The sequence below is a fragment of the Mobula birostris genome, chromosome 3 (genome assembly GCF_030028105.1).
Source record: "Mobula birostris isolate sMobBir1 chromosome 3, sMobBir1.hap1, whole genome shotgun sequence".
Lineage (NCBI taxonomy): Eukaryota > Metazoa > Chordata > Chondrichthyes > Myliobatiformes > Myliobatidae > Mobula > Mobula birostris.
Window position 1 is genome coordinate 38,489,961 of NC_092372.1, and position 24,549 is coordinate 38,514,509.

The 24,549-nt window shown below is 37.5% G+C and overlaps 1 protein-coding gene across 1 annotated transcript in view; it reads left to right on the forward strand.

Moving 5' to 3' along the window:
- The window catches only part of parp8 (poly (ADP-ribose) polymerase family, member 8), a 370,191-nt gene that overhangs the window by 160,360 nt on the left and 185,282 nt on the right, over positions 1-24,549 (forward strand). The window contains exons 4-6 of the mRNA XM_072252492.1: positions 2,987-3,076; positions 5,970-6,040; positions 9,722-9,799. Coding sequence (XP_072108593.1) covers positions 2,987-3,076; positions 5,970-6,040; positions 9,722-9,799 — 239 coding nt within the window. The remainder of the gene's footprint in view (positions 1-2,986; positions 3,077-5,969; positions 6,041-9,721; positions 9,800-24,549) is intronic.

A 24,549-nucleotide genomic window follows, 5' to 3' on the forward strand; every position in this document is an offset into this window, starting at 1 on the left:
AGAGCTCTCAACCTTTTTCTTAAGTTGCAGGTCTGCTATTTTCTGGGCTCAGTTACAGGCTGACAAGATGAGAGCATTGGAAGATCGTTCATTAGAACAGTACAGGAACAGGTCCTTCAGCCCACAATGTCTGTTGACAATGATGCTGTTTTAAACTAATCACCTGCATGCCTGAGGTCTCTATCCTTCCATTCTCTGCTCATTCTTGTGCCTATTTACATGCCTCTGAAACACTGCTGTTATATCTGCTTCCACCACCTCCTTTTGACACCTCATTCCAAAATTGATTTATTGATACTGCTCCTCCTAGAGTTGAAAAAAAAATGAGCTGGTTTACAAATCTATTAGTAAGTGCCATGGTTCTCTCTGGCAGTGCACATTACCAATAGTTAACCTAAGGCCTCATCACATGAGAATTTGATAATAATGTTGTTCTAGTATTTGACGCGTTGTTGTTAGGCATCCGTTAGTCTCGTGAAATCAAGGATTTGCACCTTGGAAGGTTTCCAGGGCGCAGGCCTGGGCGAAGGTTGTATGGAAGACTGGCAGTTGCCCATGCTGCAAGTCTCCCCTCTCCACGCCACCGATGTTGTCTAAGGGAAGGGCAAGGGCCGATACAGCTTGATTTGACGCATTAGTTCAGTGTAAATCAGTCCATTCTCTAGTGCCTTTAGAGAAACATATTATACGTGTTCCTTTATATCCAATAGAAAACCAAAGTTCACTGTTAGCAAAAAAGATCACAGATTGCACTTGATGCCTGGATTCACTATACTGTCATGTTCTTATCAGAGTGTTCAATCTCCTTAAATCTATGCGATTGGTAATATCAAGGTACAAATCCAGTTTGACAGAAGTCATGCATGTGGGGAGGGTTGGAAGTCTATGATTTGACTCAGTTATTCTTGATGTGCAGCTCCATCAGCAGACTGCAGTGGCTTATGTAACATTGCCACCCACATTTTGTTCGAATGGAACTGCTATGTTTACTTTGATAGCTCTTTTAAAGTGTGCTTGGTAAACTTTTGGTGGTGCAGAAATGAGAGATATTACAGAATATTGATTTGAGTTGCATTAGTGCCAGATAACAGATACAAAACAATTTTTAAATGAATATGTAGGCTGTTAGCATTTTTTACAATGGCAAATGCATTGAGTACCATAACAATTGCTCAGTACCAGTAACAGTACTTCATCAGCTTGTGTAGCTTCATTATTGCGTGTATTGTATTACTGAATATTATACTGCAATTGCCAACAGCAATTCTATTATATTTCTTTATGGATCACTAGTCTTAAAAAAACAATATTTTCATTGATAAGAAGTTTCAAGTACATTGACAATTTTTTTATTGGACAGCATCTCCTTTGTACATGTGGAGTTCCTTTTCAAAATGCCCCAGTACAAAAGTCATTTTACTGAACAGAAAGAAAATGAAAGAAACCTTCATGGGGAATCTGCCGATATCAGAACCAGAACATTCACACCTGTCTTTTAAATTAAAGCTGGTACATTAATCTGACAGTCCCATTGACCTTGGATTACCTAATTTTATTTGTCAGGCATGAAAAGAAACAAAATGAGACTTTAGCTACAGCTTGTTCATCACTGTATCTATCTTATTGAGGTTGCTTTTAAATTGTTAGCATTCATATTTCAGACATGAAACAGTTCTACTTGGTGCAAAAGAGCAAACAAGTGATTTACAGTAATTGGAAGATTTTGAGCACATGGTGTCATTACAATGCAAAATGTATTGTGTACATTCTGTTCATAGCCTTGTAATTTGTCACTCTGTAATGTAGCTGAAACTAGGCAAACTCTTCTTGTGTTTGTGCAGGGTTTATCCTGCTGCAAAATACACCAGCTGTGATTACTCTTTTTCATGAATTCTGTAATGTAAATCCTATCTACTGCATGACAGTCAAAAAAGGTGCATGTGTCCCAGAACATTCTCTATGGGTAAGATGCAACTTGGAGGAGGGTTAGGTCATTCAGCATTTCACACCATCTTTACTCCTCAGTTAGGCAGTAGCTGATTTTTGATGTCAAAATTTTGTCACATTTTGTCAAAATTCCTGATTCCCTTAACACTCAAATGTCTTTTAGTCTCTGTTTGCAAAGCTCACTGGAGCAGATATTCCAAGACTTCCAAGATAGTTGGCCTGTTATTCTGAGCTTTATTGGATCGTGCTTGCATTAAACCTTTCTGTGATCTTCAGTCCAAAATCCAGTGTTGATTCATTAGCATGTTGCCAGATATCATGCCATTTTTACAAAAGGCTAAGTTTGACTAGTCATCTGCCAATCAAATACGCAAGCTCATTATTACTGCAAGGAAATATTTTTGAATCATGAATGTTTTCAGTACTTCACTCAGGTTAAAGGTTCTGGTTCGATGCTGAAAACTATTATGAAGGAATAAATTTATTAAAAGTGTTATGTTTATAAAATGACATGCATTAATTTAAACAGTTTTATTCATGTCACAGTGATTGACTATTTCATGTTCAAATTGCTGGAAAACATTTTGTTTTCATTTAAAGCAGATACTCCGGAATAAAGGAAGTGATCACTGCAGCATCTTTTCCGTGTAATGCATTACTGAATTATGCAATACAAAACTGATACATAACTTTTGCACTTATGCTGTTTCTGCATTTAAGATTTTGAAATTATGCAAAGCTAGTGTAATCCTATGACACAAAAACATTCTAGAAATTTATATATATTAATATACCAATTAGATGGTTCTGTCCAATATTTGGAGAAATATAGAGCGGAATCTTCTCTCTCCCCCAAAGATGGATGGTCAAAAAAATGCTTGTGTGAATATGAATAGAAAATTCCAGCTTTTGCTGAGAGTGAATTGTTCAAGTGATTATTTTGGTGTAACCTGTTGAATTATGAATGTAAACTAACCTACATGGGAAAATAAGGAACTAATAATAGAATTTGATGTGTGCTGTTTCTTATCCCTTCTAGACAATACATATGTGTCAAATTCAGAGAATGAGGATGATGTGTTAGTCACAAGGGACCCCATTCCAGTTATTTTCCAAAGAATAGCAACAGGTAAGGTCATGGAACTTAAGCAAGATTATATTATTGCTAAATGTTACCATAACTCTGCATTTAAGAAAGATCGAGATAAGTTCTTGAATGGCTTAGGCTCTAAGGCTCTGGGCCAAGTGCTGGTAAATGGGATTAATATGAATAGGCCCTATGGTTTGGGTGGATGTGGTGGGTTGTATGTGTCTCCACTTACTCATTACCTCTTTGACTAACTGTTCTGTTTGAACAATGAATGAACCGAATATTCTTATTTTACAAGAAATTGGACAAATACATGAACATGACAAAGAAATTAATCCAAGCATGCCCATAAAATATTCTTTGTACATTGTTTTCCTCTGAAGTAGATGTTAGGCTCTCACAGTTACATTCAGGACTCTTGAACTAAACTAGAAGGCCAAGACAAAGGCAACTACAGCCAATAGAACATGTTTTTTTAATTAACCGTGCTTCTTTTTGACACCTGTTCCTTTGGAGTTAGGAGGAGAAGCAATGTTCTTAGTATTTCTGTAAAGTCCATGAGGGGCCTCCTGACTAGGCCTGGAACTTATTCCAAGAAAGCTTTTGATCTCCTGGTCAGTATGTGGTCAGAAATAGACTATAATGAGTTGTTATGTTGTATCTGGGATTAGATTCCAGTGTAAATTAAGAACAAAAGTGTCTACTTTTCCTTTTAAGTATTATTGAATTTCAATTGATTTTAAAGTAAATTCTTGTTTCAAGCTGGAATGATAGCATTGCACCAAATGCCAGGTAATAATTTAGTAATGTTGCTGTTTGTAATAAGTCTTTAATATAAAAGCAGGGATGCTCCTTCCAATAGAGACAGCACAAGTGAAGAAGGTGATGTTCATTTTTACTGTCGTGGCAGTACAGGTGTCGCCTAGAGCATTTTGCAGCTATCGGAGGGAGAATTGGGCAAAACAACATCTGGCAGAGCAGCTGAAGGCTCCAAATGGTTGCTACAAACATACGATCAAATACTGGCGATAGAGCAATGGAAACAGAAACTTCAGGTCAATTGTTGTTTTCATTGCAAACAAGCTGCTGCCGAAACTTTTGTGTTCACCAGTGGCAAAGCTAGGAGTTGGCACTTAGTTATAAAATATTGTGGAAAGGTTTGCAGGCAGTCACAAGGAAGTTTCGCTCAACCCCTTCACCTTCAACAGTACCAATAAGTATTCTACAGAACTGGAGTACCTCATTGCTTGTGGGCATTAAGCTATAGGAACTGCAAGAGATAGACATTGAAACTAGGTCTGAGATCCTTGATGAGCTGTCAGGAAAAAAAATCACATTGCCAATAATTGTGAAATCTCATCTTTGCTAAGCAATTCAACACTTGTACTTTCTGATGAAAAACTCAAAATACTGAAATCCACCTAATCAGGATAGATAATGAATTACTACATTTTATCAACTGATCCATAACATATAATTGGCAAAATCAAACAATTTCATATGTAAGAGTATCTGGAAAGAATTGCATTATGCAGAACATTTTGACTTAGAAATATCTATAAAACACTGTGCATTTTTAGAATAAAATATTTCATCCAAAGTTAAGCCAGTAGCATCCTTCACAAATATGCTGTTAATTTCTAATCATGTTCTCGGTACACAAGAACATTGGAGTAGTGAGACTTATGTTAGTAAGGCTTCTACCTTTGTTATAGTCACCCAGTAAACTGCTGATAAATTGGTTTAGTGAGCATCTCCCTTACTGGTCCATGCTGAAAACATATCACCTTTCCTTAGCTTATTGTAGTTTTTGCCACCACCCTGGTAAAATGGATTTGCAGACTGTTGATGGGATATCCATCCAACTGGTATTTTATTTCCTTTGTAGTCAATGGGAGGGAAGATTGGACTGGGTATACAGTATGCAAGTTAGGCAAGTGCTTACCTTGTTCATCCACCGAAGACGTTCCCAACCTGAGGTTCATGGACTCCTTGATTAATAAGACCTTAGTACCATAAGATATAGGAGCAGAATCTGCCCATTTGGCCCATCAAGTCTGCTCCACCATTTCATCGTGGCTGATCCATGTTCCCTTTCAGCCTCAGTAATGGTAGTGGCCCATGGCATAAAAGAAATAGGGAACCCCTGACCTACATTTAGGAAGATACATACCTTGTGAGGTCTGAAAGAAGAAACATATTGTTTACTTGTAATCTTTTAAATGATTATAATAACTTATTTGATAATTTCATTGTTTACAGAATCAAAGAATCAGGACAGGACAATAAACTGAGCAAAAATATGTTTTAATTCTAGAAGCATTCACAATGGGTTAATTACCCTCATCAGTCTTTACATTCTTCAGTTAAGTAGTCAAGTGAACTCTAAGGAATATGCTTTCATGATAACTCCCATACAATAATATATGTAGCCTTAGGTCTGTTATGGAGCACTTGCTACTGGCCAATTCAAACTGTGAATATGGCTACCAAACTAGAGAGACCACTCTCCTTAATGTTGAGGACCCCTATGAAGATTGGACTATCAATCAATCAATCAATGACGGCAGAGAATCTTATTTTTATAACACAGACAATTCATTGGAATACTAATGGAAAGATGAAAAGTTTTGTCCTGGAATCTATTATCTATCATCTTGTCACTTTTTGGTATATTAGCCACAAATTTAATATGAAATTAGCTACATATTATATCTTACAAACACGTAAAAAGCAGGCCCGGTGTTAGCATGGTTTTGAATTGTTGAAAGGCATCTTGCTGAAAACTGTTGGTGATTTTCTTTTTAATACAACCCTTCTCCTACAAAGCACTAATAACTTGGCTCTACAAAAACACTAGAAGGTAGAAATGTTATCAAATCATTTCCCTTTCAGTGTGATTTTGATGCTATAACACCCCTTTATTTTTCAGAATTAAAGTTCAGTAATGATGCCACAAGTTGCCTGTCAATCAGAACAAAGCTGCACAACGAGAGGTGCCAGGTAACTCACTTGAATCAATTTGTCCATTAATTTTTCTCACTTTTTCCAAAATTTAAATTGAATCGTGTATGGCTTTACCTTACACCCTGTTCAGTTCTGTGTAGTGATAGGAAGCGATTACATGTTGCAGCAGGAAATTCTACCCACTTTGCTTCATCTGATAACTGGCAGTTAGGAGAAACCCTACTGATAACTCAATAACATGGCAGCTTCTATGCTACTCCTACATATTATTTGTTCAGATTAAAACATAAACTGAAAGCATTTCGGCAGATTCAGAAAATGTTGATATGATTGTTGTCACATGATTCAGTTTGACTGATTACCATAAGACCATAAAACATAGAAACAGAATTAGGCTACTGAGCCCATGAGTTTGCTCCACCACTTCTTCATGGCTGATCCATTTCTCTCTCAACCCCATTCTCCCTGCCTTCTCCCTATAAACTTTCATGCCCTGACTAATCAGGAACTTATCAACCTCTGCCTTAAATGCATCCAGTGACCTGGCTGCCGCAGCCACCTGTGGCAATGAATTCCACAGAATCATCACGCCTTGGTGAAAGAAATTCCTCCTTATCTCTGTTCTACATGAATGTCCCTCTATTTTGAGGTTATGCCCTCTCATCCTAGACTTGCCCATCAATGGAAGCATCCTCTTCACATCCACTCTAAGCCTTTCGACATTCGATAGGATTCAGTAAGATACCCACTACCTAACAACATTATCCATTTAGGAAACTAATTGTCCAGAATAGAATGGACCATTGAGTTATTCAGTTTTCTTTTCAATTGTTATCTATTATGTCCTTCTTTTTATTTAGAATTTGCCATATTTAGAAGTGAAATTATGTAATGCCATCCATAATTCTCTTGTGCAACCTGAAATTCAGTGATTAATGAAAATTAAAAAAATAATTGACAATTGGGATTTGCTCTAAAGATTGCAATGTTCATTCCTGGTCCAGTTTTACTAATGCATAATGGAATATAGATATACAGAATGGTGTAGCGTCATGTTTTATGCCACTTCAGTCATATTCATTGGCACATGCTTGATCTGTGACACGTGCTGGTCGTTGTTCTACTTGCTGCCTTTTGCAGTGCCAATGAAGCTCTTTCAGATGGATGTTGTTATGCCTGATCTCTTTTATATCCATTACCACGAGCACAACACTGAGAAGTTTTAGTTATTTTTCTTGAATGTTCCCGGCCTGTGATTACTTTCATTTCATTTTTATGTAATGGAAATCCTAGAGGGCATTGACCTTCATTGGTACATTTCACTGGCTGCATTAATTTTGTTGGAAATATCTCAAGGTGTCCCTGTGAAGCAGCCCTTTTGCTCTATATGGCCCACAAGTAAATGTTTAAAAATATATTCTGCTTATCTCAGCTTCCTCTATCATTTAGTTCACCTACCCCTAATTTTATAGTTACTCCAGCTCAATGGTACTCAAAGGAAATTTTATAATATGTAAAAAAAATGTCTTTGTACCTTTAAATATTTAAAAGTCCAATCTGTTTCTTGAGAGCATGAGAGTGAATTGATTATCTGTGTCTTCCCTGCCCCCATCCTGACTTAATTTAAATAAAATAGTTGAGATCGAAGTGTGTTGTGCTCACGTTTCAGATTCTTGACTTTAATTCCCACCTGAACCAAACTTGTTTGTTTTACGAGTTAAAATTAGCAAGTGTTCCAGCTTAAGCAATCAAATTGAAGAAATTATTCTTTATTTTTATGAACTAAGGGGACATTTTGTTCTGACACGTCTGAGATCCCCTGTTTTATTCCCACAAGGCCATTGTATCATTGAATGGTGGGAGTTTTACAGCACCAGATGAGGTCTTCAACACCTTGTATCCGTGCCAGTTGAAACTGAGCCACCCAGAGTAAAAGTGCCTTTCTGTACTGAATCCACAGCTTTGCTCATCTACACCACTTCAAGCACTCATCCAAGCACTGTTTACATGTGGTGAAAGTTTCTACATCTAGCACTGTTTTGGGCAGTGAGTTCCTGATGTCTACAACAAATGGGAAATGAGGGATAGATAGAAGAATCTTTTCACCTCCCCTCCAATCATTCTACCAATAATATTGCATGTGACCTACTTCTAAATATCTAAGCCTCTTATGATTTTGTACAACTTAGTTAGTCTCCTCTTAGATTTATCTTTTTACAAAAAAACTTGCCTAATTTTTCTTCAAAGCTAATATTTTCCAGCCCTGACATAATTTCCAATGCTCTCCAATGCAGTCATTATTTTTTCTGTGAAGTGGTAGCCAGCACTGTATAGAGTTTTCTAGCTGCAGCCTCAATGGTGTTGTATGCAGTTCTAATTGGTGAACCATGCATACATTAAAATGGTATTTTGGGAACGTCATTTTAGGAAGCAAAAACATCCTCAAAGGCAACCCATTATGGGGTTTTGTGAACGAGTAACTATATCTCACAGTTCTCTTGATCTGTAGACCCGATACTGCCACTAACTGCACATTCTTGAGTAAGCACATCTTCTACTGGAGGGTCTTTCCCTGGTGATTAATAAATTAACTCAATCCCCTTAGCCTGATTTCCTTCATCTCTAAGAGATCTTGAGAAATTCATTTAATTGCAATAGTCCACTCCCCATCAGGTGAATGACAAAGGAACTGTTGGTCAAGATAGCAGCTAATTTTTTAACAGCTCATCTCATAGTGCTCTGACCTGGGAACATACCTCATTAATGATGTCTTAACGTAAGGGTGTCCTAATATTGTGATTTGGATTGTGAATTTTAATTCATCATTAGCAATATTTGGGGCACTTTTAACTTATTCCTTTTCCATAGATATGCGAAGCTTCACTGAATTAATATCACTGTCACAAAATCCCCTCTCCCACTGCCTCGTTTTATTTTCTAAGCCCCAACAAAGAGGCTAGAACTAGTTGTCCAATAACTTTATTGAGTTCTGTGACTTTTCCACTGTCTGTGTCTTAGTTATTACAGGGGTATCTGCAATCCCCCACCATTATACTCTACAGTCTACTTGTCAGAATTTGCCTGTAGTGGTGCCTTTTCATCCCAGTGGGACCATGTGGAGGTCTATAGCATAACAGTAGTAGTATAGCTTCCGAACAGTAAAACCATAGTAAATCTATGATAGAAGAATGAACAATATTTGGTTTATGTGTTGACTGCAAAATCCTGCCTTGTTATTAAGATAATTAGGGTGTAAAAGCCAGCTTTATAAATATGATTGCAAACACTGCTTTCAAGTTTCCTAGCTGATCAATTCTGTTATGTAATGTCTAAGGTTTATGTTCACATTTGGCCCTTTTTTCACTCTTGCACTGCTGGATTTTACTATGAATAGTGCTTTCCACAAGCATCCCTTTGTTGTTGCAAATTTCACAGGGTTCTTCTGGTTTCTGCCAACTGCGGCTATTTTCCACCATACTATTTCGGGTAGATTGATTCAAACAGCAAATTTGTGTGTGTGCAGAAATATTCCTTCAGTGTTGTCAGAGATTGTCTTTGGTACATTCTTTCCTTTTGCAGGATCACTAGAAGTCTAATAGTTTGGTACCAGAGCAATCCATCTTTATTATCTGGTTTTTGTAGTTAAATGAAAAAGAATGACATTTTCTTCTAGTTTTAGTAAAATATAAACCATTGTTGGTTTTGTTTTGTATACAGGAGACCAGGCATACTTGCACAATAGAGGAAGATTCAGAAGGAGACAATGATTCAGAGGAATTTTATTATGTTGGTCAGGTGAGTAGGCTTCCAGTTATCTACTGATTGCAATCTGGGATTTGCAGATTTATGAAACAAATGCTGTGTCATTTTGATATAAATATAGATTTAATTTTAATTTTATCATATGTGCTTTCTAATTATTAAATAATATTGAGCAGGTATTCCCATCTGTATGCAGAAAATAAAAAAAATGAAAATTATAACCAGCTCTTAACATCTCAAAGAGCTTTGATGTAATTAAAATCAAAGATTATATCTAAAATTTGATTCAGCCAATAATTGATAGAATACTGTATATAATTTTACTTATTAAATTTATCTCATCTTGTGTTCTTCAGTTTCTGATATGTTCATGAAACAAGGTACCGTTTAAAAAATATCCACTCATGATCTGTCTGAACTTTTGCTTAAAGTCTTAATGGGTATTGGTAAATGATTCCAGAAAATTAACGCAGTTACTGTGACAGTACTACTGGTGAAAACAAGGACAGAATCAATCTTATTGCTGATACCTTGTCCTGGTTTGTGTCACCAGCTTCATTGTGTAGAAGTTCATCTTTGGTGCTTCAACATTGTCTTAAACCCAGTGATAAAAGAAGTCTGTTGAAGTGAGTTAAAATGGTTCAAATGTGTTAGATATTAGATGTGATCTAGAATAACCAACAATTAAACATTTGAAAACTCGGTTTGACAACTTTAACTTTGTTCAATATTAAAATACCAGAGCTAAGTAAAATGTAGAGCTTAGTTTCCTACACCAAAAACATGGAAATAATCATCATGTGAACCTATGTTATGATACAATAATCAATTTTAGATGTGCAATATGGATGTGTATTTAAAAGCTGAGCAGTTACCTTTCTGTTTGAATTAGCTAACTACATTATTATTAAAACTTCATTTCCAAGGCCCGGGAAAGAGATCAGCTCAATGACTCAGTACCTAAAGGTGTACACAATACTGGCAACTCCAGGGCTGTCCAGCCAGCAAGACATAGGTCAAGAAAAAAAAAGGCTGACCTGGTCGGCTGCAAACCTGGTGGGGTGGTTGCTTACGTGTGGATCATGGGGGAGTTCTGTTCTCCTGCCCTCCAAAATAAGTTATAGAGTTTTCTTTATTCTGGATTTTAGAGAGATAAGCACATGCAGTAACACATCTCAACTGCAGACCTTGAATTGATCATATCTCCCAACACCTCTTCACTGATACTTAATCAACAGGTCCTACTATGGACAAGGATGTATGCAAATACAATGGCTATCATTTGATTATTAACTTAGCCGATGTTCACTTTCTACACATGTTGGCCTCTATTTGGAAGCTCTCCCTTCTCCCCCTCCAAATACTTAAACCTTAAGCTGGAACCAGGTCCATTATGTTCCCATCTCACACAAACCTACCTGGCTTTACACATCCATCACCTTTGAGTGGGATATTTCTCAAATTCAAATGTGGCCCTTAGGTTAAAAATGGCTTGGTCTCACTTTCTTTGCTTTTATCTGCTGGGCCATTCATTTTGTTTCTCTGAGTGATGTCTCAGCTTCGCATGTCATTAAACACGGCCACTGTTTCTGCTAGTTGGCAAGTTGGAACGAAAGGGCCATCTGTTTATTGTCAGTGAGAAGAAAGATGTGAAAAATATTTTTTCACATCTAGTAGTTAATTGGAGTATGGAGAATAGACAATATAGACATCTTTAATTTGAAAATATATAAGCATTCCAAGCAACAGAGCCAATGGGTATATGAGGAGGATTGAATTGGTTTTACAAAGAGGGAGTGCTGACATAATGGGCCAACTATCTCCTTCAGTTCTCAATCATTTTTGAGGATAATTCATTGTTAATTTTCATCTTTTAATCTATATGAGCTAGACTGGGACTGACACTGAGAAACTGTCCAGAATTTATCTTTTAAGTAAACAGATGACATAAAAATAGAAAACTTTGAAATTGCAAAATCAATAAACAAACAACAGAATTAACTTATTTGCCAATTATGTAATTAATTTGAAATTGAAATTATGTTTGCCCAGCCCATTTCATTAGTTTAAAAATATGCTGTTTGATGGACATTTTGAAAAGAAGATGGTTAACCCCAAGTTTATAATTAAATACTGTTTTATTCTTGAAGTAAATTGCTCACATGTGCCCCAATCATGCCAGTAAGAAATTCCTGTACAGAGGGATGCACAGCATTATTTAATCATGTACTTGCACAGGTTAATGATTCTGCATTGTGAAAGGTCAAAGGTTTGTGTGTATGCTAACCAAGTATTGGTGCACTCTGGGAAGAACATATAAATGACAATTGGAGGACACCATGGCATTGTAGATAGTGGTGCTGCCTCAAAGCTTCATCCAGGTTAAATCCTGACCTCAGCCCTTGACTGTGTGGAGTTTGCACGTCTTTCCTGTGGCTATTATAAATTGTCTCACACTTGTTCCAAAGATGCACTTGTAGGTTAATTGGCCATTGAATTCTGTCCCTAGTGTGAGCAGATGACAGGTGAATTTGGGAGTAGATACTGGATGTGATAGAATGGATGACAAGAAAATAATTGTAGAAGTGGGATGAATGGATTATTCTGTTAGCTGGTATAAACTCAATGGTATAATTGGCTTCTTTGTATATTAATAAAATATTGAATAATAAGTTAGTAGTATATGGATTAAATTTTAGCTGAAGGATAGAGAATAAAATGCAGTGATAAATGATTGCCTTTCAGATTGGGAGGTGATAGACACCAATTCTCTCAAGGGGAAGATCAATAGTTCATCATGGGTTAATGAACAGAAGGTCATTCACTGTTCTACATCAATCATTTCAACATTGTTATGCAGAGTGAAATTTCAAACTTTGCATCTTACAGTAAACTTGAATGTGTGGTCAGCAGTAATAAAAAAAGAATAGACTGCAAGAGAACATAGGTAGCACACTGGGCTGATGAGCAGCAGATGAAGTTTAATAGAGAAATGTGAAGAGAAACATTTTGACAGATCAAGCGAGATAAGAGGATAGTTATTTTGTAGAGAGATTTCTCTTCAGCCCTATTGAGCTTCTCACTTAGGGGCAGTACTTCCTTGGATTTCCAAAGTTAACTTGAGCAAGCCCAGTGGGAGAAATGGCTACTCACAGAAAGAGTTGTAAATTTTTGATGTTTCAAGCAAATTAATTGTTTTAAGTATGTGTGTGCTTATACTTTTAATTGACATTTGATAATTGTTTTCATTGTGTTTTCATTGGTAATTGGTTTATTATTGTTTACTGAGATACAGTGAAAAAATGTTTTGCATGCTGTCATATCTGGGTGGATCAGAAATATTGAATTTAATACTAAGGGTGAGGGAGTTTAATCTTTGAGAAAAAAACACACACAGAATACCTAAGGCACTCAGCTGATCAAGTAGCATCTATGGAGAGGAATAAGCAGTCAACGTTTTGGACTAAGGCCCTTCATCAGGACTGGAAAGGAAGGGGGAAGAAGCCAGATTATGAAGGTGGTGGGGTTGAGAGTACAAGCTGGCAGGTGATAAGTGAAACCAGGTGAGGGGGAAAGTGAGTGCATGGGGTAGGGGAATGAATTAGGAAGCTGAAAGGTGATAGGTGGAAGAGCTAATAGGCTGAAATAGAAGGGATCTCATAGGAGATAGTGGACTATGGAAGAAGGGAAAGGAGGAGTAATGAGGGTGGTGATAGGCAGGTGAAGAGAACAGAAGGGCTTAGAGGGGAGCCAGAAAAGGGAATAGAAAAAAGAGAGAAGGGAGAGGGGAGATACTTCTGGGAGTTACCTTTGAAAATGTAGCTGAGGAAGGCAAAAACTTCTTGTCTCAACATGTGAAGCGATGGCTGGCAATTGGTGAGTGTAAGTTAACTGGGAACTTGTGTGAATTGACAGAGAATGAAGGCAGAGTGCAGCTGAGATCGTGAAATTGAACTGAAAGGTATGCTTACACAAGAAACAGTGTGGAAGCAAATTAATTGAAAGTGACAAATTACGCATTACTTGGCCAGTTGAGAAACTTGTGTGGGAAGTCAGGAACCTATGTTTAGATGCTTATACAGGTTGAGCACCCCTTATCCAAAAATCCAAAAACCTCCGAAATCTGAATTTTTTTGACTACTGACCTGATGCCACAAATGGAAATTTCTACAAAGTGTTGGGAAGGTTCCTAGACAGATCTGTGCACAGCAGACAGTTCTAAGAAGTGACCTTACATACACTGAGTGGAGTCCTGTTTGAGCAAGTTTGTTTTCAGCTGTCATCATAGCCAGACCTCCATACACTACTCACAGTGAACACCATGTGTCTGTGCTTATTCTCTGCTCTGTGCTGTGAAGAGATTGTTGAAAATGTCAAGAAGGCCTGCAGTTACCCCTATGGGTAATAGTGAAAAGAAAAAGAGAAAGCTTTTATGTTTATCTATAACACAGAATGTCAAGTTGTTGGAAAAACTTGACAGTGGTGTAAGTGTGAGGGATCTGACAGAGAAGTATGAAGTTGGAACGACCACCATCTACGACATGAAGAAACAGAAGGACAAACTGTTAAAGTTTTCTGCTGAAAGTAATGAACAGAAGTTAATGAAAAATAGAAAAACACTGCGTAAATCCAAAAAATGATCTGAATTGTGTCTTTGTTGTTGTTCAACGGCTGATTCAAGAATTTTCCCGACGCCACTCTGCTGATTTTGTTACCCTGCTCACTTTATATTTTCATCACATTAATGGTATGTAGTAATTGTACTGTTATGTACAGTACATATGTGTCATGAACAAATCTAAGACAAAAACTGCTTACCGGTAGCTGCCAATTAGCTACTGACTGTCCATCCATCTGGGCAACCACGATATTGATAGTTTCACATACACATTATTTCTTTAAGCAAAAATTATTAAAAATATTATATAAAACTATCTTCAGGGTATGTGTATAAGCTGTATATGTAATGTAAATGGATTTCGTGTTTAGACTTGAATCCCAACCCCAAGCTATCTCATTATACAGATGCAAATATGCCAAAATTCAAAATCTGAAACACTTCTGGCCCCAAGCATTTCGGTAGGGGCTGCTCAACCTGTAAGTGTTTACTCAAAGCAGCTATCAACTGGGAAAAAGAAACAGGTGGCTAACTAAAATGCTTATAATGTTTTAAGAAACACTTTCAGAGACAGTGCTTCTTGGTTATTTAAACAATTTACAATAGGATTTGACAGCAATGTGTGGCGTAATAGTATAATTTTCTTCTGAAACTGGCATTTAAGTGCAGTCCAAGCTAATCCAGTGAAAGTCTCTCTGCTGGATGCAAGCTTGTTTGATGAAATTAATTTGTAAAGGTTACTGCATTGTAGCAAGACAAGCCCGTCATTCTAACTATTTGTTGCTACCTAACAATGTTACCGAGCAGAGAAAAAGATTAGGATTGATTGAATGAAGTGTTACCAGAACAGTGTGAAGGAAACTCAACTCTGCATCGAATTCGGATTGTAGTTCACCTCAAAGTGCTGTGTGTTGACACTCAATGGGTTGAGAGATAGTTATATCAAATGTATTCTTCTGTTGACCAGAGCTCCCAGTAGAACTCTGCTGAACACCACGTCGAACAACTTAAAACTAAAAACATGTTGCAGCATTATGAGAATGTGCCTCTGCAGTATTATGTAAAACACCACTGACTGAAAATTTTTTAATGGCAGCCTGTGATCTTGCATAACAAAGAATCACACAGATGGAGTAGGAATGCATTTGCATTTCCGTTTAATATGCAGTGTAGTTTTATCAATATCATCAAGCTATTAGGCTAAATTATAACAGTGGTGTTTTAGCACCTGGCACAGAGATAAAATGTGCCAGTTTTGATTTTAACATTACGCTGCAAACATTTCTATGATTGTGAAGAAAACACATGCACCTCAACCTTTGCAGCAGTTGTATGAAAGTCACTCGGGAATATTACATTGCACAATACAGGCTCGGTTAAGTTTTAAAATTGAATCACTATTAAATTACATCCTGAATGTGTGAGGGTTTCTTTGTCTCATATGGTGACACTGCTTACAAGTATTATCTGAGATCAATTTCAAATCAAATGTTCCTGCTCAAAATGTTTTTATCAAAGAAATGAGATTCTTGGACACAACTGTAAATATTCTGTTCTCAACAAGGTTTGAAAGTTCTACTTAAACCTTCTAGGTACTGGAAACATGACTAGCTCCAAAGGTCAGGGGTAGTGTAGCTTGCGATGACGGCAGTGGGATGGGGGGTGGTGAAGAAATCATATTATATGTCGGTACATTTTAAAAATGAAAGAAGTTAGAAAATTTGTTAGCAGAAAATATAAAGTTAAATGAATAGAACTGAATAATGGGAATAAGAGTTAATTGTGGATTTATCAACCCCCAGGGTGGGATAACATTGGCAATAATATCAGATAAGATAAAGGTATATATTAACAATGATGAAACGAGGTACATAAGTCATGGAAAATATGTGAGCTTGTGAGGACAATAGAATTCAATTTCAAAATACTTTGGAAAGTAGGGCCACTTAAGGAAAACAACAAAAAAGAGAGAGCAATAAAAACAAATTTCTAGTTGGAAAATTTGGAAGGGGTTGATTTGAACTTTTGGTCTTTGACTGGGTAATATGTTGGCAGCCTGCTCGTTTTAGGCCAGACTCTGCAGTGAAATATATTCTGTAATTCTCTATCGTTTTTTTTATTTGATCATCAATTGACAGAACTTCTGTTTGAGCTGAAAGCCAGCGGAGTCTGAAGTTGAATTTGTGAAGAGGTCCAGTGTTTGAGAGAAGTGTTTTGTCACACTGGAAATAATATGAAGTTCCCAGTGTTAAAACACAGACTATTATTTTACTTGATTGATATAGAAATAAAGAAATAACCTGCAATCAATAATTAGAAAGTCACCAGTATTGAGTGACCAATGGAACACAATACCACAGCTGAGTTACTGTAAAACCATTCACTTTACTAATGCAGGCAGAGGTCAAATGTGCATTTATACACCACATTTAATCTATTTAAAGCAGTGTAAAGTGCAAACAAATCATGAATTATTATTTTATTTTGCGTTTTTTGAAGTGATGCTACTTTTCTTTTGCAACGGGTGCCACGGCAGTGTAGCTGTTGGCACAACGCTATTACCTTCGACTTCAAACCCGATGCCTCTGTAAGGAGTCTGTGGACATTCTCCCTGTGGAATGTATGTTTTTTTCTAGGTCCTGCAGTTTCCCCCCACAGTCTAAAGATGTACTGGGTAGGTTAATTGGTCATTGTAAATTGTCCCAGGATTAGGTTTGGGTTAAATCAGGTTCGTCAGGGGCTGTGGGGCACTGCAGCTTGAAGTACTGGAAGGGCCTATTTCACGCTCTATCTCTAAATAAAACAAAGAGATAAATAAATAAATAACGTGGATGTAAACAGTTGTAATGTACTGTGATGTGAGACTAGTGCTTTTCAGAATCTTTGTTTTGCATTCAGCACAGTTACTAATACGTTACTTTCCAGGTCCACTGCTCTAAAATATATAGTAAGTAACAGCTAGTTCTTATGGAACAGAGTCTTGATGGACCAAGGGCCTGTAGTTCTAACCCTTCCAGAATCTTGATCCAGATCTTGAGGGCCAGTGTCTCTGCTGCTCTGCATCCTTCAGTGGTGTGGCAAGGTCTTAGCAGCCACTGGGCCTTGGCTGGCACGTACAAAACCTACAATCCATTATCTCATACCCTCCCCTTTTGCTGCATGTGCACAGATGTCCATGCTCCAATGAAGGTGCATGAATTGATTAGGACCATCTCCTTCAGATGGCAAATTTCACCACAGCAATGCTTGTATACAATTACTATTTGGATTAGCTTCATACATTAACAATTATAGAGAAATATATACTTCAATATGGAACATAGACACCCACAGCAAATTACAGGCTCTTCGGCCTACAGTGTTATGCCGACCATGTAACCCACTCTAGAATCTGCCTAGAATTGCCCTACTGGTTAGCCCTCTATTTTTCTAAGCTTTATGTGCGTATCTAAGAGTCTCCAAAAAGATCTTATTGTAACTGCCTCCACCACTGTCACCAGCAGTGCATTCCACACACCCACCACTCTCTGTGTGAAAAGCTTATCTCTGAGATCCCCTCTGTACCCACTTCCAAACACCTTTAAACTGTGCCCTCTCATGTTAGCTATTTAAGCTCTGAGAAAAAGCCTCTGACTATCCACATGGTCAATGCCTCTCATCATCTTATACACCTCTACCAGGTCACCTCTCATCCTACGTCGCTCCAAGGAGAAAAGGCCAAGTTCACTCAACTATTCTCATGAAGTATGCTCCCCAATTCAAGCAACATTCTTGTAAATTGCCTTTGCAATCTTCCCAGAGTGAGGTGACCAGAGCTGAATATGATAAATAATGCTGATAAATGCAGGTGTAACAACTGTGAGTTGACACCCTAATAAAAGACACTGATTATACTGTTTAAAAAAATGAGTTTACCATTGTCAAAATGGTAGAGGAATCCTGGAAGAAAGTGTCATACTCTCAGCTTGTTCTCCGAGAGTGAATTTAAAGAGCAATCCACAACCACAGCTTACATTTAACATATGAAATTCGTTAACTAAATGCAATCTATTCAAGCAATGAAAATGGTGAGCTGTAAAATAAATACACAAACATTGCAGGTTCTAATTGGATAGAATTCAAGATTGTTTAATGTCATTTCCAGTAAACAAGTGTAAAGGAGAATGAAATAATTGTTACTCCAGATCTGATGCAGCACAAAAAAACACAATAAATATAAATACATAAGATAGCTCATATAGATAGATTGCTCATATGTACATTGAGTGATCCTATGTACAGGAGCTTCTGTACAAAAGGTAACTCCGACAGGAAATGCTAAAGTAGTGGTGGTTGGGGGTGTGGTGGGGTGTGTTAGTGGATGGAGGTGTTGATCAGCCTTACTGTTTGGGGAAAGTAATTGTCTTTGAGTCTGGTGATCCTTGCACGGATGCTACATAGTCTCCTCCCTGATGAGAGGTTGTGCGAGACGTGCACTCCTATGAGTCTGAAACTGCTATCAGTTTCCACTACTGTGCTGCCGATGTTAAGAGGGCTGTGCGTGGTGTGAGTTCTCCTCAAGTTGATAACCATTTCCTTTGTTTTATTGATATTGAAGAAGAGGTTATTTGCCTGGCACCAGCGCTCAAGTTCTTCCACCTCCTCTCTGTAGGCCATCTCATTGTTGTTGGTGATGAGTCCCACCACTGTCATGTCATCAGCGAACTTGACAATGTGATTACTCAGGTTTTTGGCTACTGCCCCATGTTGTTAAGGCAACCACATCACTGAATCATCCGAATACTGAAGTGTAAAGTGTAGCTCTGAGAGTGCTGCATGATGAATTCCAAATCCTGGATATAAACAGTGAAAGTAAGAGGAAAACTCCAAATCTTGCTATTCTGTGGAGAATTCTGTGCTCCAAAATCTCATGACTGCACCAGAATCTAAACAGCCCAGCAAGTTGTCTTGAAAAATTAAATTATTTCATGAAATGACAGAGAGGATCAATAAGGGGACTACAGTTGAATTTTTTTGCATGGACTTTTAAAATCCATTTCATAAAGTAGCACAAAAAAACGTATGAAATCTGTGAGTTTGAGGAAACTTGGCTCAAGGCTGAGAAGGAAATAGCTGGGGAAGTATATCCAATAGTCTTCCCTGCCGTCAATGTTAGAGTTACTGCTCTTTCAGACTGTGTATTAATTATATAAACCTGTAAAGTCTGCAAATGGCAGAAGTGTAATAAACAGTGAAGATGGTTATGAAAATTAAGAAGACTGTTGGGAGGTAGTAAAATAATATGGTTGTAATTGCAACCAATACCTCCGAACTTCACTCACTAAGTTGCCTCATCCTGACTTGCAGTGATGCTTCTGTGGAGTTTGGAATGAAAAGCAAGATGCTCAATGGCTTTCAGCCCGAAACGTCGACTGTACTCTTTTCCATAGATGCTGCCTGGCTTGCTGAGTTCCTCCAGCATTTTGTGTGTGTTGCTTCAATGGATCAGGTAGCATCTGTGGAGGGGAAATGAAGAGTTAGCCAAGACTCCTCATCTGGACTTTTAGTCCAGCTTCATGTGGTTTTTTTTTGCTCCAGATTCCAGCATCTGCAGTGTTTTTTTGTCTCCTTTCTCTGAAGGTTGTCCTGGACTGTATGGAGTTTTTTCCAGGTCCTCAAGGTTCCTTACACATCTCAAGCACAAGTGATTCAGTAGGTTAACTATTCATTCTTGTACACAAGCGTAGTTGTAGAATCTGGGGGAGTTGATGGGACTATTGTGGAGAATGAATTAGAATTACTATAAACTAGTGTCTGATGATTAGCCCAATCTTGTTGGGCCAAAAGGCTTTTTATATTGTTTGACTCCATAATATCCATGTCTAGAATGGTGGAACAAGCTTAAGATGTACAGTTTGGGAGAAGAAAGAAAAGGGTAGACTGCTTTCTAAAAGGTGAGAAAATTTAAAAATCTGAGGTGCAAAGGGTCTTTGTGAGTCCTCTGCAGGATTCCCTAAAGGTTAATTTGCAGGATGAGTTGGTGGTCAGGAAAGCAAATGCAATGTTTGTATTCATTTCAAGAGGACTAGAATATAAAAGCAAAGATGTAATGTTGAAAATTTATGAAGTACTGGTGAGGCCTCACTTGGAGTATTGTGGGCAGTTTTGGGTTCCTAATCTAAGAAAGGATGTGCTGACATGGAGAGGGTTCAAAGGAGCTTCACGAAAATGATTCCAGGATTGAAAGGCTTATCATATGAAGAACACTTCATGGCTCTGGGCCTTTACCCACTGGAAGTCAGAAGAATGAGCGGTGACCTCATTGCAACCCATCGAATGTTGAAAGGCCCTTATGGAGTGGTTTGGGGAGGATATCTCCTATGTTAGGGGAGTCTAAGACCAGAGGACACAGCCTCAGAATATAGGGGCATCCTTTTAGAATGGAGATGAGGAAGAATTTCTTTAGCCAGAGAGTGGTAAATCTATGGAATTCTTTCTCATAGTTGGCTGTGGAGACCAAGCCATTGAGTACATTTAAGACAGAGGCTGACAAATTCTTTATTAATCACGGCATGAAAGGATATGGAGAGAAGGCAGAAGACTGGGGGCTGAGACGGAGAATGGATCGACCATGATGGAATGGTGGAACAGACTCGATGGGCCAAATGGCCTAATTCTGCTCCTATACCTTATGTTCTTATGGTCTTATCAGACCATAAAACATAGAAGCAGAATTAGGCCATTCAGCTCATCAAGTTTTCTCTGCCATTCCATCATGACTGATTTATGTGTATTCGTGTTCCCTTGTTTCTGTGTAAGATCAGTGACAAGAACCAAAGGAATTTCAGTCGTTTTTGGTTGATAGGTTTTTGTTCACGGAGGGGCTACATCTGGATTGCACTATCCTGGAAAGATACTGGAAGCAGATTACTTGTTGGAGGGAATTCGAAGTATATTTGAAAAGAAAAAAAGAAAATCCTGATTATAGTTCTGGCTCTATTTGATTAGCTCTCCAGCAGAGTAACAGTAGATTACCCTCAAAAGTAACTTCTCTGGTCTCTTAAAGGGTTGATAGTTCTGTGTATTTCTCACTTCTTTTCTATTTTAACTATAATTTTCTACTTTTTATAAAACTAACCTCGTTGGCCTTTAAATTATAAGAGAATACTGTAAGTTACCAATGAAAGACAAGATCTCAGAGATTCAATTAAGGTGCAATTTTGATATTATTGTATATATAAAGAATGGCCAAGTGGACTTCATTTTGTGCAAACTAGCCTTTAGACTGTAAGCAAAAGCAACATAATGGACAACAACATGGGCAACTATATCTTGCAACAGTTAGTTGCTAGTGTCGAGAGTAGAATTTAAAAATAGAAATGCATTGTACCTCATTTACAAAATCTTGCTATATGTTTCTGAAGTATTCTCAGATTATTCATACCAACTATGTCCTTGGTTTCTCATGCTTAACCAGGGTAACTTAGCAGGAAGCAGGGCAAAAGCCAAGCAATTGTACATAAAATGGATTTCTGGCAGAGATGCCACAGTTTCAAATAAAGTCAAGTTAGGTCACATCTACTTTCTACAATATAAGCTTCAAAGCAAAGTAAGGCTTCAGTGACAGAAACGGAAAATATTGGAAATGTACAACAGAGTTGGCAAATTCTGTGGTGAAGGATACAGATAACTGGTGAACAATGAATCCATCGACATTATCACTCTAGGTTATGTTATTGCACCACTTGTTTAATATTTTTATATTTCTCATTGTAATATATAGCATATTTTCATGTATTGCACTGCTGCTGCAAAATGACCAATTTCATGAAATATGTCAGTGATTATAAATCTGATTATGACTCTGAGAGCTATATTTCAGGTCAAGAAAATTCCTATTGTGAAATGAGTTTCTTTTCAAAGCTTGTAACAAAAATATCTCAGGAATTAGACAGTGTGCCTATCAGTCTTCTATCCCTAAGGCTGAATAGCTCTGCAGTACAAAGGCGTTGATAAAAATTTCTCTATGTGGCTTTATCCCAGTGGCAATATTTTGCAACACTTTTAACAATTATACAGGTTACTTATATCAGCAAATCCAGAATTTATTTACCAAAAATTAGTTTGTTCAGTACATGAGTGGTGATCTTCCTGAAATGCGCGGTATTGATATATCATGAACTGATGGTTAGGTGCCTAATATCCCATGGCTGCAAATGTGACAGGAGATCGAGTTTGCCACGATTTCTGCAATCAGCATGGGTCTTGAATTATTCAGTTTTTATTTTTGCTTCAGCTTACAACTTGAGTTTTTTTATTATTGTTATTATAAATATTTGACAACTCAGGTTTTTTTTAAAGAAATAAAAGGTAAATATTTCTATTTTCAATTAATTTAATTATTTATAACAACTCAATTTATAACAACCAGAAGTAAACCTAGGTCACTTCTCCATATTCAAAGTAACCTAGCACCATGTTTTTTTTTAACTATTCTGGGTCTTCTTCCACTAAATTCTCCTTAACACACCACTAACTGGGATATTTTGTTATACTCGGCAGTAATTTATGTACATTATTAATTTTTTAAACCTGCATTCTTAAAGCAATACTAATGCTGCCTATTATCAGATATATTTGAACCAAATAAAAAACAGCATTGGTAAATAGGTCCTTGGAGGTGTTACTTTGGATATTGGCTAAACTGATAAATCGAAGCCCTGGTCTGATTTAAAATTGTGACATTGTATTGCTTTACAGGATGGTAGGAGCCCAGTTCATCCTTGTGGGAAATTTAATCTTTGAGTAATCTTAAACTTCATCTTTAATTTTACTTTATTAACCTTGTAAAATTCTGCTCTTAATTGCATTCATAAGAAAATAGTCATCTATAGATTTCAAGTGAGAAACTTATTAAAACAAACTTTTTATATTATTGTGGCTATTCATTAGGAATGAGTCACTGCTTCTGTTTTTATATACCATTGATAAAACAGTAATAGCAGTTCTAGAAATTTAAGAGCAGTCAACAAGTCAGTTTAATCCACAAATGACATGAAGAAAAACTTGTTTTAAGTAGCCTTAGGATAGTCTTAGCTGCTGGAATATAAAGTGTGTAGTAATCAAAAGAATTTTTTGGTCTCGTGGTGGAGGGATGGGTGAGAGTCTTGAGGGAGGGAATTAATACTTGGATTATTGGGTTGTATCCAGGCATTGAGAGCATGATGAAGTGAATATTTCCTTGGCAGATATAGTTTGTCAAAAGGCATTAGACAGGCACATTGTTACCTATTGAGATGGGGGGGGTGGATATTCAAACAGCAGGCTGGTCTTCAAGCGTTCAGTAGTGGGATTCAGATTCATTTATTTGTCATAGAACCATAGAAACTACAGCACAGAAGCAAGCCCTTTGGCCCTTCTTGGCTGTGCCGAACTATTTTCTGCCTAGTCCCACTGACCTGCACACGGACCATATCCCTCCATACACCTCCCATCCATGTATCTGTCCAATTTATTCTTAAATGTTAAAAAAGAACCCGCATTTACCACCTCGTCTGGCAGCTCATTCCATACTCCCACCACTCGCTGTGTGAAGAAGCCCCCCCTAATGTTCCCTTTAAACTTTTCCCCCCTCACCCTTAACCCATGTCCTCTGGTTTTTTTCTCCCCTTGCCTCAGTGGAAAAAGCCTGCTTGCATTCACTCTATCTATACCCATCATAATTTTATATACCTCTATCAAATCTCCCCTCATTCTTCTACGCTCCAGGGAATAAAGTCCTAACCTATTCAACCTTTCTCTGTAACTGAGTTTCTCAAGTCCCGGCAACATCCTTGTAAACCTTCTCTGCACTCTTTCAACCTTATTTATATCCTTCCTGTAATTTGGTGACCAAAACTGAACACAATACTCCAGATTCGGCCTCACCAATGCCTTATACAACCTCATCATAACATTCCAGCTCTTATACTCAATGCTTCGATTAATAAAGGCCAATGTACCAAAAGCTCTCTTTACGACCCTATCTATCTGTGACGACACTTTTAGGGAATTTTGTATCTGTATTCCCAGATCCCTCTGTTCCACTGCACTCCTCAGTGCCTTACCATTAACCCTGTATGTTCTACATTGGTTTGTCCTTCCAACGTGCAATACCTCACACCTGTCAGTATTAAACTCCATGTGC